The following is a 16400-nucleotide window of genomic DNA, read 5'->3' on the forward strand; positions in this document are numbered from 1 at the left end:
CTTGGAGTCTGTATCGTATTCTATCCACTGGTAGTATAAGTTTTACTGTAGCAGCCCCAAGGTCGTTATTCCACTTGTCCAAACTTTTCGTCGGCACAGCATTATCCATGATCAATCCCGACCAAAATTCATAACTTCAATTTAGCTCCATAAAATAACATAGCAACATCAGCATGTGTTTTGTGAGTGACTAACATTCGTTCGTGTTATGATAAGTTAATGAGCCCTGTCGTTATAACTTTTTTTTGAACTCGAACTTGAACCTGCAAACCCGGTCACGGTAGCCTACATGCTATGTTTGGATTAAAGAAAGTCGACATGCCCATGTGTACCGGGCGTATCAGAACCGATCGGAGCGGACGCTGCTATTTTGCGGCATTGCGTCGAGCATTGCGCCCGCCCTCGGGCCGCAGGGGGCGGGGGGCACCCATGGCACCTTGCGGACGGGGGGAAGTAGGCAAACCCGCAACACTGCAGCGTCCGCTCAGATACAATTGACTTGAGAGGACCAGGCCACACACACATGACCCAATAAGGTTTTTTGGTCCAGCCAGTAGCCGTCCTAATTGTGAGGTCCATCCTCCAGGGCACATTGCCGAGCAAGTATGCTGATCCCGGTTTCAGGTCGCACCCGACATCTTATCGCAATTTGGCAGCCAATAAGTGGGGTTCCCGGGGGAGCTCGTCATAAGCACGGGAGCCCCGGTACACTAAAGAGAGCAGACACGCTGGGTGGTCCACAGTCCCCTTTCTTTACTTTGCTCATACTGTACCGCATGCAAGCGTGCGGGTGGGTTGCCTACTCGCACGGGGCCGTAAAGGCGACACGGTGAGCGCCACGGTAGGCAAGACTAGAGCCCTGCATCGAGCGACCTACGCGAGCTAGACCTCTTCTTCGACAGGCGAGAAGAGGGGGGTCAGGCCTTTACCTCGCGTAGCTCGCTTTTTGCAGGGCTCTTGCCGAGAGACTGCTCGCTGGCCTGCATACCCATAAGCAAAACAAAAAGAGGGTCTGTGAACCACCCTGTATACGTACACCTTTATCGATGCATGGCATGCCCACTTCATGAGCGTGTGTTTTCGTTAATGTGCACATACCATGTCTACTTTCTTATTCGTGCAGCCACGGACTGGCCCGGGTCGGGAAAGACCGACCGGGACCCAAAAATGTATCTTTTGGGGCCCCTTGAAGGCTTAAAGGTATCTTTTGGGCCCCTTGAAAGGCAATAAAAAGGTATGGGCCCCTCGGAGCAGGTTCCCGACGGGGCTCCTCAGACCCCCAGTCCGTGACTGTTCGTGTGGGCGCAAAATAATGCAGGCATTTGAGCTGACAGCGGTTTCCCATTATTGGCATGTACGGGGTATGCACACTCTTTAACGCCGTGGTCGCCTAGATTGCCAAAATGTTGGCAGTCCTTTTAGATTGCACGGGGTATTCACACTCTTAACGCCGTGGTCGCCTAGCTTGACAAAATGTTGGCAGTCCTTTTAGATCGCCAAATTTAGGCCGTCTTTTGCAGGCTGCCAACTTTTGACATCTTTACTTGCCAGAGGCATGGCCTTCGTTTAAAAGAAAGCTAGCAAAGTGGCCAAAAATTTTAGCAGTCAACATTTTGTTGCCTTTTGGCAATCTAGGCGTCCAACGGCGTCAATCTTTCTCTCTGTCCATTCCTCAGATAGCGACCTCGCCCCTTCCCCCGCCCCGGCCCGCCCCTCCGAGTCGAGCACGCCGCTTGGGACTGGGACTTCCCTCGCCGCCCCGCCCCGCCCCGCCCCGCACGTGCGCGCGGCTCGGGTCGCTCAGCTTCAAGTGACGGCGGCGCCGCCCCTCCGCCCCACACCAGCTTTGTTTGCCGAGCCCACGGGTGTGCATCGCACCGAGCGCAGCGCGCGGTATATAAAAGCGCACCGCGATAACGCAAGTGCATTTGCATCGGGACGATCGAGACTATCGAGACTGCCCCTCCTCCACCTGTCCTCCTCCCGAGCCCGCCCGAGACCAGCGCAGCGAGAGACCATGATGGCGGGAGACGACGACGGCTTGCTGGCCGCCCGTGAGTACCCTTTGAGAACCGATCGGCGGAGGGAAAAGTACAGGGTGGTCCACAGACCCCTTCCTTTATTTTGCTTATACTGAATCGGATGCAGGCGTGCGGACGGGTTGCATACGCGCACGGGGCCATAAGGCGCCGCTGTGAGCGAGGCAAGCCCGCCCGCACACCTGCATGCGGTACATTATTAGCAAAGTAAAGGAAGGGGTCTGTGGACCACCCTGTATGTACTAACTTGCCCCTTATTTAACTTCTGCTCGGTAAAAGAAAAGCCCTGGAATTCCCAGAAGTTTTGTGTATTTTCCAGGAGAGTTGGAAGAGTTCCAGGGGATATCCTGGGTTCCAGTAGCTGCCCTGGGAATAATGGCTTGTTTCCAGGGCATCCACTGAGGTTCCAGCCTCCAGGGAATCCCAGGGCTGGTTTTTACCGGGTGCTAGGCTGTGAAAACTGTCCAATATTTACCGCTGTGATTTTTGCAATACCTCCCTTTTGATGTGTACACTTGATTCCCGAAATACTTGATTCCCAGTGATTCCGGTCCGCCTGTATTTATTCCTTAGGTTTTCTAGTGGTAGAAAATGCCCATTTCGACTAATTGGTACAAATTCCACAAGTTTCCTGCTTAGTTTAAGCGATTTCTGTTGATTTCGATTAGTGTTTATCCTGGTGATTCCCAGGCAGGTGTACACATGATTCCCGCAGTTGGTTCCCCCTCAGTTTTGTATATATGCCAAGATTTGGCATTTCCTTATTTCACGTGTGGAAGGAAACCTAGGGTGCAAATGCACGTTCCAACTTAAAGTGAGGGGAATTTCGAAGGGTGCAGCGTGAAAGCGATGGAAGGCTCGAAGCAGATCGCGTGGATGTCGATACTTCATTCGCGTTTTATCTGTACAGCAGTGTACGTGTTTAGTCTTTATCTGCGTTGCAAGGTTGCAACGTTAAGCTACACTAATAGTGACAATCTGTTTGGGGGAAACAAAAAAGTCGCGTCAATTTTTAAACCGGGGAGTCCGTGCTTTATCTGCGGTGACTACTGTTCCCCGAGCCGTTTTCTGCAGTCCGCCCCTTTACGCCCGCCGGCCTCACGGTTACTCTCGTCGTGTCTCCTAACGTTAGCCGCCGCTAGCCCGCGTTAGCCATAATCGTGTGGAGGGTGGATGCGGGTGGCATCCTGGAGCCCGGGCGTCGTAACGTAACGAAACGCGTAACAAAAACGCATAAGAACGCTAGTAAACTTGCAACTTTAATGCGTTATTGAAGCGTTTTCAAAGAAATTCAGAAGTATTCTTATGTACAAATGCTCACTTCAAAAACGCTGTGTTAAACCTGCAATTTTATTTTCGGTTTATTGCGTTTCCGTTACGCGTTTCATCGTTACGTTACGACGCCCTGCGTTTGGGCGGCACCCGGACACCCTCCACATCACGGCACGGCGCAAAATCCTCTTGTGAACCTACTCTGGAAACTCAAGTGTGAAACAGTCCAACAGTTATAAGTGCATGTATGGTGCTACAGCTGTAACTGTGATGCATGCATGGTAATACAGTTTTAACTGTGATACTCATGGTATTGCACTTAAAACTGTTGGACTGTATCACACTTGAGTTTCCAGAGTACCAGTAGGACAGTCTAAATCTACTATCTGTCGCGAATCCAGTTGGAAAAGGAGAGGGAGGGGTCGTTTTTGCCCGCCTAAGGTGCGAATTGGCGCTAATATGCATGTCTGGCAGGTGGGTTGGGCAGGGGTCCTTTTTCAAGTGCAATGCATAGTTTCGATTTTTGAAAATAACATCATTTTTATCAGGGGACCGCAACTTATCAGAACTTATTGGTTAATAGTAAACACGAAAGGTCGGTTCGGTCGGTATTGGGGCACAGGGGAATACCTCAGCCTCCTCCTTTGAGGCAACACGTCTGCCAAGTTTGTGCTTTGGGCAAACGTTTAACACGTGGTTTGGAACGAGTTCGCTTTACGGGAGGCTGGAGGCTGGGGATCATCTAGAAAGAACGCCCGTCAGTCGCACTTACGAACCTGCCTAGTTGCAGCCTCTCCATAGCGCCTGATAGCTAGGCAACATATCACCTGCAATGCCTGCATGTACTGCGGGTTGGCCTACCCAGAGTCTTGCAGGCGCTGAGCCTCCGACATTGGGCGAGTAAATCTGAGGAAAACGGACGCGTACTTCCCGGACGGTACTCTGACAGACTCGCAAGACTGACTCACCCCCTTCACATTCGTTTGTTACACTGCTCCATAATGTGAATCGCAACGTTGAGTCAACGTCGGTCTGTGATCGCGGCGGACTTGCATATCGTATCTGACCGACGGTCCTAGCAAGCGCGGTTTTATGGGGGGTGACCCCCCCCCCCGGTCGCCCCCTAGATTAGGTATTTGTCCTACAAAACTCCTGAAAGTAGGCAACCCATAGCAATCGCCCCCTCCGTCAGACGGACTTAAAACCGCGCCTGGTCCGAGTGAGTAGGCAACCCGCACGCAGTCTAACTACGTAGTGTCAGGGTGGCGAAACTATGCCCCTTTGTATTACTGCAATGTCGTTGTTGTTATTGACAGTCTCTATGCGAGACCTTTTCTTCAGAAGCCCTGCTTCCCGTGATTGAAAACGCGATCCTGAATTTGTTTGACATTGCCCCTTTCCCGGTCTACTTGGCTTGATGCCAAGCGCCGCAGCAGCCTCACTATGCAAGACTAACAATTCCAAGTAAAATGGTAAAATAAAATGTCCGTACGTTGCGCGATTTGTGACCGACTGAGATGTGCCACGTTGTTCTGCAGCATTGTCCAGACTCGCCATCTCAAGGCGCAACTAGTCACTGCTGTTTGTACAAAACCGTAAGCACCTTCTCGCAGCCGCTCACAAATCGCGTTACGTACGGACACCCCTCCCTCGAACAGCCCACATATAACTTACTTGAAGGCTTGCTTCTCGAGACGGGCGATCCTCTGCTACAGACACACTCACTGGCAGCGCGCGTATACGTATAGGCGCACCGCGCGGGTCAACGGCTCGGGTAATACTGCCACAGTAACAGTTCCATGGGGGCGGCGGAGAGGTGGACGGGGGGAAAGAGGGGGGAGGAGGAGGGGTCATCTCGAGTTTGACAAGCGGCTCTGATGCCCCTGACCCCGCCCGGCAAACAAACAGATACAGATAGATAAGGAGCGCGGCAGTCGAGCGGCACCGCAAAGCCCTGTGCGGCCGCGAAGGCGCTGGACAAGCCGGGGGATGGGGGGGGGGGGGTCGAGGCTCGGCACTTGCTCGGCACCTGCTCCCCGCAGCCTCCGCGGCGCCCGACAGCCCCGCGCCGCCGCCGCCACCCCCGCCACCGGAGGGAATACGGATAGTAGTTTGCGGCTCATCGGGGCTCACCCACGCGCGGACGATGTATTTTGATCGCAGTCGCGATTGCATCATGAAGGGTGACGGGAACATGCAGAGAAGACACATGGAACTGTGAGAGCCCGCGCGGCTGAATGTCGTCATCTTCTTTCCCCATCCTCATAATTCCCGGCACAAACACACACACACACACACACACAGCGGTGTGGTGACTTGATGCGCGATAAATTCGCGCTCAAGTCCCCGTGTGTTTGTGATAAAAACCGCTAGCCAAGTACACAGCCTTCTGGTTTCAAGCCCCCCGACTGCATCTCAAACATACAGGGTCTTTGAATAAATTTCGAACATAAGCTGAATTAGAGGATTTCGAGCGGAGGGGAAGGGGGAAAGGGGGTGGAGCTGAGCGCAGCGGTCGCCACACATTACACCCCCGCCGAGCCCCTTGTGGCCCGGTTAAAGAGGAGAAGCGAGGGAAAAGGGGGGGGGGCACGTTTTCTCCTTCTGGTAGAGACAGTTTTGGGGACTGTCTAAAAACTGAAGACTCGGCCTAGAGACACTCTTGTGTGTCCAATTGATGGATGGCCCTGCTGGAAAGGCAAGTTTGTGCTTTACCCCCCTCGCCCCTCGCCCTCAGCATCCCCTCACGTAACGTGCCTAAGGGTGGAAACCGCCTCTTGGCGATTTTAGTTGGAAGGGGTTGACGAAATCACTTTCTTTTTTGATTTGCAGTCCGGTTTGGTCCCCAGGTCCCCAGCCCAGTGCGAAATGAAATATCGATACGATATCGTTTCGACATAGCATGTCGAAGCTGTATCAAAATGGGTACAGTTTTTTTTTTATCGTTTTCGATAGGCATCGCGCTATCCACCTGCGCCAAACCACCCCAGGTCTAGTTTGAGCTTCCTAGCACGACAAACAAAGACATGTCACTGGAAACAAAAAGTGGTCCGCTAATTTTGACCGGCAGCATATGTTGCCTCCTACTTTCAGGAGTCTCGTCTAACGCTCTTGTAGCCCGGGGGTGTTGGCAGTGATGGTAAAGTGTGGGTTGAGGGGAGAGAGGGGGGGTGCAACTCCCCCCCCCCCCTTTTCCCCTTAAGATTGCTACTGAAAAGAGATGGCAGTTTGATGTTTTCATGGACATATGTCACCAGAATTCTTAATTTTTACCAGGGTGTGACTTACACAGATTCTGTCGCTTTTAAAAGGAAGTAAAGGAAAAGGATGTGTTGTAAGATATGTCAGCACATTTTTTGGACTCGTATTCTGACCTAAAATAATGAAATTCTCTCTCTCTTTCCAGGAGACATGGATCTACAAGGTAATTGCATTTAAACATCATACATTTTGAGAGATGAAAAACACACACCATTTTCTTGCTGCTGGTGCTGCTTTAAGAGCAACTGAAATGGTTTTGAGAAGATAAATGCAAACAATAACATGCATCCAACATCCAACTCATTGAAAATGTTTTATTGAGGTACTTTCTTTAGAATATAAACACAAATAATTATTTTCTTTTTTTGTACAATAGAAAACAAAGGAGCAAAGCTCTTTCAAGATTCAGTCCACGATGTTATGCGGTTCCACAAATTAATTGTCAAATTTATTGACACCAAGGAGTTTCAAAGACTCCGCAATATTAAACAGTTATCGACCACTTATTTGGTTTACCCTGCAGCCGCTCACAACCGCTTCGAGCACTGCCTCGGGTCAGTATTCATTTCCTATTTTAATAAGAGAATTTTGTAATATCAGTTGTGTTTGACCTTTTTCTTTTCTATTTTTTTTACAGAGTTTGCTATTTAGCAGGAGAGCTCCTTTCTAATCTTGAGGAAAACTCAAAAAATCTATGGAACAAAATTTTCCCTGTTGCAGAAGAGTATGTTTCAAAAAATCTACATTGTTTTTGTGTACCATGGGTATTGCTGTATATAAATAGATATAAATTACAGGTGGAAAAAAAAGAAATTGGCTGTCCAAATAGCTGGTCTGCTGCATGACCTGGGCCATGGGCCATTTTCACATACATGGGAAAAATTTGTGCTCTCGGCCACTGGAGAAAAGTGGGATGTGAGTATATATCTACCTTAATTAAGTACTATTAATAAACAAATGACTAAAAAAAAATTACCTTCAAAACTAGCATGAAGCTACATCATGTGCCTTGATAGATGAAATTATTTGGGATGGTGAAAACAAGGAACTCACAGAGGTTGGAAAGTGTTTCCAAGAAGAATTTCATGATGTGGAAGAGTATGTCCAATTTATTAAAGACATAATTAGAGGGGATAAAATTAATGACATCATCAAAGATGGTAGTGCCTCAGATAAAATAAAGGCCTTCCTCTACCAGGTAAAGTTGAGATGATGCCTAAAATCCCTTTTAATGGATCATCATTTACTACTACCAAGTGACTAATATTTTCTCCCCAACAGGTGGTGGCAAACAAAATTAATGACGTCGACGTTGATAAATTTGATTATTTTTTAAGAGATGCCCAGCATCTCAATATAGGGGTCCCATTCAATTACACAAGACTAATCAATTTGTGTAGAATAGAGATAGAGGATGGCATAAGCTATATAGCTTTCCGCGATTGTGAAAGCTATAGTTTAAAGGGCCTGTTCAGAACTCGGGCAGACCTTCATATACGAGCATACCAGCATAGGGTTGCCAAATGCTTGGAGACGATGTAAGTCAAGCAGATTTCTGATACATTATTAGTCATTGATATAAAATTACATTGAATTAATTGATTGGCTCTCAACAGGCTGGTAGATGCACTTTGTGCAGCAGACCGTGAAGGGTTCGAAGTTGGGTAAGTCCAAGGAAGGTTCATAAAAGATAAAGCTTTAGATAAATTAAAAATGTCCACATGATTTGCATTTTTTTTAACAGGGGTTTTCGATTGTCTCGAGTACAAGAGTGCCCACGTCTCTTCATAAGAATGACAGATTCTATTCTGGAGACAATTCAAAACAGTGAAGAAGAACCATTTAAAAAGGCGAGAGCCATAATCAATAGAATTGTTACAAGAAAGTTGTACGAAGTAGTTGGGGAATGGGTTCTGGATGTAAGTTTTTCCTCTAAGGTATCACTTAGCCACTTACACATCCCTATATATAAACTGTGATATTGCTTCTAGGTGGTTCAGACTGAAAATGACATACAAAATAACAAGCCACCATCTGGATTGGAACATGAAAAACTAATTGAGTTGGAAAACAAGCTAGGGACAAAATGTGCAGTGACACAAGTATGTGTCAATATGGGGAAGTACTACAACCCCATGAAAAATATGAGGCTTTATGCTAAAAATGGACGCAGAGACATATTAGATGAGAACACACCATCTATTGTGTAAGTATTGGTTACCAAATAAGGTGCATAAAACATACAAGGACCTCTACCTAGAAATGTAAATGACCATTTTTCCCCTTTTGATGCACAGGATGGATTTACCTTTCTACAAAGTTTATGTATTTAAGAAAGAGCAAGAGAACACTGATAATGAGGAGATAAAAATGACAGTAAAAGAGTTCCTGATAGAACAAAGGGTCTACAGAGAGGGAAATGAATAAGCCCTACAACCCCTCTCCATCTCTCTCTCTCTTAAAAATAAATAAATTGTATTTTGAGAATGTACTCTACTGAATATCTTTAAAAATGTTCTTAACTAGAATTTGCTAAGTGAAAAGGAATGAAAAATATTTCTCAACAAATTTAAACTTGATGAATGTGTTGTTTTAACTTTAAATAAGATAGTGTCCTTTATATATTTATGTTATAGTAATATATTTGTTTTATGATAGAACAAGAACCAAAGAGGAATTATGTTCCTATCAATAAACTTTCTTGATGTTGACTTTGATACTATTAATGGTATATCTATGTCAATCCTCACTCCTAAAGATCTGAAGATTTTGAGGTTTTATGGTCCATGGGAGGAGTGCAACTTTAAGAATGGTTCTCCATGCTTCTTGATAGGCCACAGCAGCTGCTTTGCATTCCATATAAGACAAACCCTTAGAAATAGATACCACTGCGGGAGAACACTCATCCAACAGCTCCACCTGGTTCCTTTGAAATTCCTTTAAAGACCAACAGTCCATAAACTGACGGAAGAGGTCCTTTTTGCTGATTAATAGCCGTCCAGCAGGAGTGCTTTGCTTTTTCTTAGTAACACCAAGCCGTTTTCCTTCAATTCCAACTTCGTGAGGCCTAAAGGCGAAAACCACGTCAGGTTACAACTGTTTACAAGCTTGTTTTCAAAAAATAAAACGTAGATACAAAAATACTCACCTTTCAACAGAGGCTGACCAAACAATACTTGATGGACATGGTCTTTGAGTATTACCCCTCTTCCTGTTTGGGAATGGCACAGTAGATTGAAATAAAATTGGCTTATTTATGAAATATCCAGGTGGTAGACAACACTTTCCAACTGATGCCTGGAAATAGAAAAGAACACTTGAAAGACCTTTAAAACTGCAAGGAGTACAATGATTTTCTGATCAATTTGACTTACTCTTTCTATAACAGCCCTTTTCAGTGCAGAACCAGAGAAAGGACAGCCGCCTCCAACTGTTATTGATTGCAAATAGATTGGATATCCAAGTAATCTTGAAAGAAGAGCACCCTGCAAATATTTTAAAATTTGAATTAAGACATTTGATACTAAAAGTATGATGAGGGAAGGTGCACAGGTCACAACACTTTTTAAAATTTTTACCTGAATTCCAACACAATTCCACCGCATCAACTTGTCACTGCAGGAAACAGAGAGAGTAGGATCCCCTCTTCCAGGCTTTGTTCTGACAGCTCCAAGAACATGGAAATCAAATCCTGGCAGCTTGAGGTCTTGTCTAGATTCTGTTGCTATACATTTAGCTCCAGTTCGATGAATGTCAGTTTTAAACCTTTTGGGTGCAGTTGAATCAGATTCTAAGCTCTTGCTAGCTACTTCAGAGCAGCCGTGAGGTCTTTTTGAACTTTGTATTTCATTTTTTACTAAGATGTTATGTTCTTGTGAGCCAGAAGATTGCTCTGGTGTCATGACAACACAACCACCAACATCAGTCATTTCTTCATCTTTGGGGAAAATGGAAGCATCTCCACACGGAGTGTGGCTTGAGTAAAAGTGAAAAGAGATCCCAGTTTTGAGACATAAATGTCCACATTCACATTTAAAGTGAAATATACTGGACTCATCACCTCTCAGCGCAAGACATACCTGGAATGAAAATGTATTAAAATATATTCACCTGAAACCAACATTCTTGTGAAAATGTTGACAACGTATCAACATTACTCACCTGGTGGTACAGGTATCTTAAGAACGCCCTTCTTGCAATTACTTCAGCATGGCTGTCATTCACAATATCTCCACTTTTACTTAACTTGCTTTGCCCAATGCATTTGGTTCCCGTACCAAGGGCAACAACTTTCAGGTCTGGATGGTTGTGACTTGACATAACATGTGAAGTTACCTTAAAATAATGATTATTTCATGTTACTTCTAATTTTTAGGAAAAATAATCACAATTAAGAAAATAGATTACCTGCACTATGGAGGCAAGTAAAGTCCATTCTGAGTCAGATTGAGGTTTACCAGTTTTGGGTAAGGACTTGTATGAAGCATGACTGACTTGAGCAACACAATCAGGAAAACAACTTTCCAGTTGAATAGGAGTAATTACCTCTCTCTTGACACAATTGCAAACAGATGTTACTTCTTTTTCACTTGCTCTGCATCCATCACTCATTTTTCACTAGTTTATAATTCTAACCTGTTTCACTCTTAAAAGCTATCAAAAAATACCTTTCTATTGCCAACTCTCCCATATATTAGAAAAATAAGGAATACCTTCACCTTTAAACTAAATTGAAATTTGAAGGTAGCAATTAGCAGGATAAGTTAGGCAACAACATCTGGATTCCAAGCATACTTTTGAACAGTTGTGATTGAATTTATCAGAGTTATCTGCGAGTCAGACAATGTGAAGTCCAATTCAAAATTGTTTTGGATGTGCTGCTTAGTTACAGCTTTGGGAATCACACCTGAAAATGGGTAGAAAAAATGAAAATATGCTAGACAAGGCAAAGCAATAATGTAAGAATTCTAATTAATATAAATATGAGCAGCCTACCAATGTTCTGCTGAAGTGCCCAACGCAAAAGCACTTGAGCAGGTTGCCGTCCGCAATCCCTTGCCACTTGTAATATGATTGGATCAGACAAGAGGCTTTTATTATTTGTTCCACCAAATGAACTGTAAGCTTGGACAAAAATTCCTGCTTGCTTGCAATGAGACAGTAGATCTCTCTGAGGGAAGTGTGGATGGAGCTCAACCTTTAAGTAAGAAAAAAAAATTGACATAACACGGGGAACAACAAATCAGTCATGAAAGAAGGTCACATGAACATACATACTTGATTCACTGCTGGTTTAACACCTTGACAATCTGCTAAAAGCTCATCAATGTGTCGAACAGTAAAGTTGGACACACCGATTGCCTTCAGGATGCCCGTCTTATGCAGAGCAACTAACTGCTGCCAGGCCGCACGCCTGAGTCGACGGTTATCTGTATCGCCGGCTGGTATACCAGCTGTACCAGGCCAGTGTACAAGGAACAAATCCAGATAAGAAGTCCCGAGCTGTGAGAGACTCTTGGAAACAGCTCGTTCAACACGATCCGGGTGATGATCCTCTGGAGCTATACAAGCCAGAGAGTGAAGTTTTAAATGAATACCAAATGGTAATATAGTTCAAATGAGAGCTTGTCTGATTAATGCTTACCTAGCTTACTGGTGAGAAAAATATCTTCTCGCTTCAATCCGTACTGCGGTAAGAGCTCTTTCAAAGCTGCACCAATATCGGCTTCGTTCTGATATACAGCTGCTGTATCTGAAACGAAATTTGAAAACAAATGGAGTTCTGGGAAATGATGGGCATTAAATTATTCACATGAATAGATTACAAATACAAATAGATTACTTACCAATTGATCGATAACCCTTCTGCAAGGCAACTTCAATGACGTTGTAAATGACACTTTTCCCCCGCACTCTAAATGTGCCTACTGCTCAAAGCAAATAAAAGAAAATTAAGTCACTGGAGTTTAAATGTAATTTTTAAGATAAAATTTTGTGTGGTATGTCCGGTTTATGGCACAGTAGATTGAAATAAAATTGGCTTATTTATGAAATATCCAGGTGGTAGACAACACTTTCCAACTGATGCCTGGAAATAGAAAAGAACACTTGAAAGACCTTTAAAACTGCAAGGAGTACAATGATTTTCTGATCAATTTGACTTACTCTTACAATAGTTGTTGTAACTAGAACAGAACACTTGTCATAAAAGTAAAAAATATATAATAGAAATGTATGTCTTACATCCAACCATAGGCATCGGCTGACCAGTGTTGAGTACGCAAAGCAAGTTAGCAGCCATCACTAACAGGCAAACTGAAAATGAAATGAATCACCAAAACAATTACTTTAAAGCACCTTTCAGCACAGATAACAAGGTCTACAAGACAAGCTTTTTTAAGAGATTTGAAATCAGTTGAAAGGGATGCACTGAACTACTTTGTGCCATTGATTCAGAATGTGAGGCTGGTAAATAAATGAGAAACAGTATTGGAGACACAAGCTTGGTTTATTCAATTCATCAAAGTTTATAAGTACTTCAAAAGGAGCAGTAAATCTAGTTACACCAATATTTCTTTGGTTCTTTGTTTTCAAAATTGATTCAGGGTCTTGCCCATCACATAAATGACATGAAAATCTGTTGCTTTAATTCCCTTTTAAAAATAATAAAATTTTTCCTATCTTACAATACATACTAGGTAATTAATATGTACGGCAGTAAATAGATTTGCTCGGAGAACACTTTGGTAGTTCTACCAAATCATCATTGTGCTGAGAGCAAAAGCAATTGACGATAGAACTAAAATTTGACACAATTGATTAGATAGAGTTCTAACACAGTGTGACAGATATAGAACAAGACAGCAAATTCTATTGACAAAATAACCTGAAATGGAAACAGTCAACATTCATGGATACAGCATTACTATACATGCCAGTCATGAGTTGCGGGGGCTTCCAGAGATTTACAGAATGATTCAATGGCATAATAATTCAGAAAATATTACCAATTAACTCATCCATGTGTGGAAGAAAAAGGGGGAAAAAGAGAGAGACTCGATAGGAAAATTATACAGCAAATTGTCACTTCCACCAAAGGCTGTACATAATTTATAGGTTTGAAAACAAAACTTTTACCATATCATTCAAATTAAAAAATTAAAATACATTACACTCTGTAGTGATAGTGTTACACATAATTGAAGACAGTTAAAATGACAACAATCAGAAGTAGTATTGTGGACAAGCATGGGCCCTAAGGACAAAACACAACCATGAAAAATGAGTTTGATTAAGGCTTAATGAAACTGATAAAGGTGAAATTAAAGGGCAGATGGACACATTTCAGAAATATGATCTGTAACTATTTTTGGAAAAACAGAAAATCATTCAATGTTAAACACACACAATTCAAAGAAAATGTTCAGTCTTTTTGTTTTGTCTTCTTTACACATGTAGCTCCAGATTCAAAGTTAACCTTATCCATCAATACTGACATTTGGAAAATGTGGGCAATGATAATGAAGTTATACCTTAATGTTGGAACAAAAACATTGTTACAACTATTTCAGGTGGGGGAGGCAATTTACAGTATGTGTGAGGGGGGAAAAAAGGAGTACTATGTGGGATACAATGATCCAACCCAATTCATAGAACTAATTCATTTCTGATTATTTCAGTTTCAGATTGACATAACTTTTAAAATCAAGTATAGCTGGTTGAGCTTTAAAACTTACAATATACAAACCTAAGTCTTTAAAATATTATGCTTCTGCTCTTAATAAATTCTTTGTTTTATATGGTACACATATGTTTACAATCACAATTTATAACGGATTAAAATAATGCTTTATACAGACAGTATAGTGACATTTGTTGAATTACATGACATAGAGTTACATGAAGATGCACTACAAGAGATTCATATAACAAGAAGAAATAAAGATAAATAATAGAATGAAACATGTTTAAAACATGTGTGAACATGAAAATCAATCCATTTTTAGTTGCAATGGTAAGATACAGTATATGTTAACACAACTAAATGTATATGCATGATTCCCAAGAATGGGAGTTAAGTTACAAAATTTAAGAACTGCGGGAATCTGTGCCCATAGGACTCCTTGGTTCTGAACTTGTTTCCGATTGACTATCTTTCTCTGATGAAACACTACTTGAAGCACCAGACTGGTCAACGGGTACCTTAGGCTTGAACTCTGTTATCATCACCGTAACATTGTTAACAGTCACTCTTTCAGTCTGCGCTGTACTGCGATCTACATTTTTGAGACGTGGTGGTCGCCTGTTCTTTTTCTCAGACTTGTCAAAATCTTTTTTATCAGATTTGTCCTTTCCTTCACGTTTATGAGTTTTAGGAGGAGTTGGATTATATTGTTGCGCAACCAGCTGAGGATTTATGCGCGGTTTGCGTGTGGAAGTTCCCTTTTGAACGTCACACATTAGGCACTTGAAGGCTTCCGCAGTGTTGCGGTATGTACACACGCTGCAGTCCCAGTAGTTCTCTTCCAACACTTTGGCTTGCCTTTTATTTCTTTCAACACTACTTGTAGACATGTTTGTGGCGCCTCAACAGCAACCAATGTTTGTGGACCAAGGAGACTGCTTGGCTTGCTCAGCACAGACACCACCGGTCAGCACATCCCTTTCAACCAACATCACGGATTTTGCTCTCTTAGCTGCTTTGGACCTCATGATGGGGCCCTTTAGGCCAGGCCCTTCCCTACTCACCCTCCCATGCCCGTCCCGTAGGCCAGGCAATTGCCCTTTCGTCACTCCGTACAACAACAAAGTGCTCGGAGCCTAGTGTCACAACGGAACGGGGTAACCTGACTTCTTGTCAAAATCTGGAACGGTACAACCTAGCGGTCCAGAGGCCAGGACGCCCTATCATTTAAGTCCTCCAGGGCTTTACCTACCATGAGACCAAAACAGAGTCAAGCCAATGAACGGACAAAATCACTGGTAAAGAGTCGGTTGGAGTCGGAGTTGCCAAAACTTGTTTGACGGGATAAGTGCGAAAACGTACCTGGAGGGTCATTAGAGAGCTCACCGGAAGCGCCTTCTCATTCAGTCAAAACAGAGTAAGATGGCGAACCATGATCCAGTGCGAGGCTACGTCATTTTACGTATGAGAAATAATAATTATATCTCTGCTGCCATTAGCGCCCTCGCTCAGGGCAAGAGAGGGGTTTGTTTTCTCTTTTCAGGTGTTTTCGCAGGTTACAGCTAAGTCCTAAGTCTCGAGACCCGACTTCGGTGTCGGTGTGGAGGCGGCTACCCAGAAGAAAACGACCGAAACGACACGCATGGCGAGGCCCCCATGCCCCTGTAGTTGGTCAGTTTCATCCCCATCCCAGTGGAGTGGCGAACGTGGCCACCATATGGTCACGCTGCTGGAAAGTTACCGGCTAGAGGGAAGGCCGACTGCAGCCATTAAGGTATGTCGGTGACAAAAATGTGGGTCACGAGGTATTGCCTATTATCCATGTCATCGGATCTTTCATTTTACCATGAGTTCAAAGAGATTAATTAGCAAGGTAGTTTCTGCTGCCTCCGCGGGTGAGGTATGCCAACCACATTACAGGAGCGAGCGGACGCAGTCTACACCATGGTCACATCTCTTTTGCGACAGGTGGCTATAACCACCGCACGGTCACTTTGTCTCAGGAGAACAGCGGGTATGATCCCCATGCAGTTGGTCAATATGTGGTTTCTGCCCGATATTCCCCTTGATCAATGACTCCATGGTGCCACAAAGAAATTACTGGAGCAAGGAAAAGTGTCAGGTGTCAGTTAGCGGGTAACAAA

At 43.9% G+C, this 16400-nt stretch overlaps 5 protein-coding genes across 8 annotated transcripts in view; 1 reads left to right on the forward strand and 4 right to left on the reverse strand.

Annotated features, from left to right (window-relative positions):
• Positions 1-5148, reverse strand: part of LOC113209951 (trifunctional purine biosynthetic protein adenosine-3) — a 12560-nt gene extending 7412 nt beyond the window's left edge. Inside the window, exon 1 of the mRNA XM_026427725.2 lies at positions 4986-5148. The gene's annotated coding sequence lies outside the window, so the exon portion shown is untranslated. The remainder of the gene's footprint in view (positions 1-4985) is intronic.
• Positions 1-9292, forward strand: part of LOC113209954 (deoxynucleoside triphosphate triphosphohydrolase SAMHD1-like) — a 10433-nt gene extending 1141 nt beyond the window's left edge. Inside the window, exons 1-11 of one of the 2 annotated variants that reach the window (XM_026427728.2) lie at positions 1848-2054; positions 6718-6735; positions 6949-7126; positions 7210-7296; positions 7370-7487; positions 7561-7770; positions 7854-8110; positions 8189-8236; positions 8317-8491; positions 8564-8778; positions 8870-9292. In XM_026427728.2, the coding sequence (XP_026283513.2) occupies positions 2018-2054; positions 6718-6735; positions 6949-7126; positions 7210-7296; positions 7370-7487; positions 7561-7770; positions 7854-8110; positions 8189-8236; positions 8317-8491; positions 8564-8778; positions 8870-8999 (1473 nt within the window). In that variant the 5' untranslated portion in view covers positions 1848-2017 and the 3' untranslated portion in view covers positions 9000-9292. Of the gene's footprint in view, positions 1-1847; positions 2055-6717; positions 6736-6948; positions 7127-7209; positions 7297-7369; positions 7488-7560; positions 7771-7853; positions 8111-8188; positions 8237-8316; positions 8492-8563; positions 8779-8869 lie in introns of those variants that run through there. The other variant, XM_026427730.2, reaches the window with a different exon arrangement.
• Positions 9156-11439, reverse strand: LOC113209955 (tRNA-specific adenosine deaminase 1). The gene is made up of 7 exons (XM_026427731.2): positions 11291-11439; positions 10980-11207; positions 10734-10907; positions 10151-10651; positions 9947-10057; positions 9721-9869; positions 9156-9639 (listed from the first exon to the last, which is right to left on the reverse strand). The coding sequence occupies exons 2-7, from the start codon at positions 11181-11183 to the stop codon at positions 9312-9314; spliced, it is 1467 nt and encodes a 488-aa protein (XP_026283516.1). The 5' UTR covers positions 11184-11207; positions 11291-11439; the 3' UTR covers positions 9156-9311.
• LOC113209957 (aldo-keto reductase family 1 member A1) lies at positions 11329-16274 on the reverse strand. Of its 3 annotated transcripts, none has more exons than XM_026427736.2 (7): positions 15619-16274; positions 12816-12887; positions 12419-12499; positions 12217-12324; positions 11850-12133; positions 11568-11769; positions 11329-11478 (listed from the first exon to the last, which is right to left on the reverse strand). In XM_026427736.2, exons 2-7 carry the CDS (start codon positions 12871-12873, stop codon positions 11336-11338), a joined length of 876 nt encoding a protein of 291 aa, XP_026283521.1. In that variant the 5' UTR covers positions 12874-12887; positions 15619-16274; the 3' UTR covers positions 11329-11335. The 3 variants fall into 3 exon arrangements, with proteins under 3 accessions (XP_026283521.1, XP_026283520.1, XP_052124308.1); XM_026427735.2 differs by having other exon boundaries at positions 15509-16274; XM_052268348.1 differs by having other exon boundaries at positions 15321-16274.
• On the reverse strand, positions 13062-15326 carry LOC113209961 (YY1-associated factor 2). Its single transcript, XM_026427740.2, has one exon. It carries the CDS (start codon positions 15144-15146, stop codon positions 14661-14663), a length of 486 nt encoding a protein of 161 aa, XP_026283525.1. The 5' UTR covers positions 15147-15326; the 3' UTR covers positions 13062-14660.
• Positions 16275-16400: the final 126 nt, after the last annotated feature.

The sequence above is a fragment of the Frankliniella occidentalis genome, unplaced genomic scaffold (assembly GCF_000697945.3).
Source record: "Frankliniella occidentalis isolate FOCC.00 unplaced genomic scaffold, Focc_3.1 Scaffold67, whole genome shotgun sequence".
In the NCBI taxonomy this organism is placed as follows: Eukaryota; Metazoa; Arthropoda; class Insecta; order Thysanoptera; family Thripidae; genus Frankliniella; species Frankliniella occidentalis.

Bases quoted from the DNA above. Each gene is read 5' to 3' on its own strand.
- LOC113209957 (XM_026427736.2), bottom strand. From the start codon at position 12,873: ATGGCTGCTAACTTGCTTTGCGTACTCAACACTGGTCAGCCGATGCCT. The intron at 12,500-12,815 runs GTAAGACATACA...TGCTTTGAGCAG, and splicing joins GCCGATGCCTATGGTTGGAT to TAGGCACATTTAGAGTGCGG. The intron at 12,134-12,216 runs GTAAGCATTAAT...TGGCTTGTATAG, and splicing joins TTTTCTCACCAGTAAGCTAG to CTCCAGAGGATCATCACCCG.
- LOC113209961 (XM_026427740.2), bottom strand. From the start codon at position 15,146: ATGTCTACAAGTAGTGTTGAAAGAAATAAAAGGCAAGCCAAAGTGTTG.
- LOC113209955 (XM_026427731.2), bottom strand. From the start codon at position 11,183: ATGAGTGATGGATGCAGAGCAAGTGAAAAAGAAGTAACATCTGTTTGC. The intron at 10,908-10,979 runs GTAATCTATTTT...CATTATTTTAAG, and splicing joins TACTTGCCTCCATAGTGCAG to GTAACTTCACATGTTATGTC. The intron at 9,870-9,946 runs GTAAGTCAAATT...TTCTATTTCCAG, and splicing joins AAAGGGCTGTTATAGAAAGA to GCATCAGTTGGAAAGTGTTG.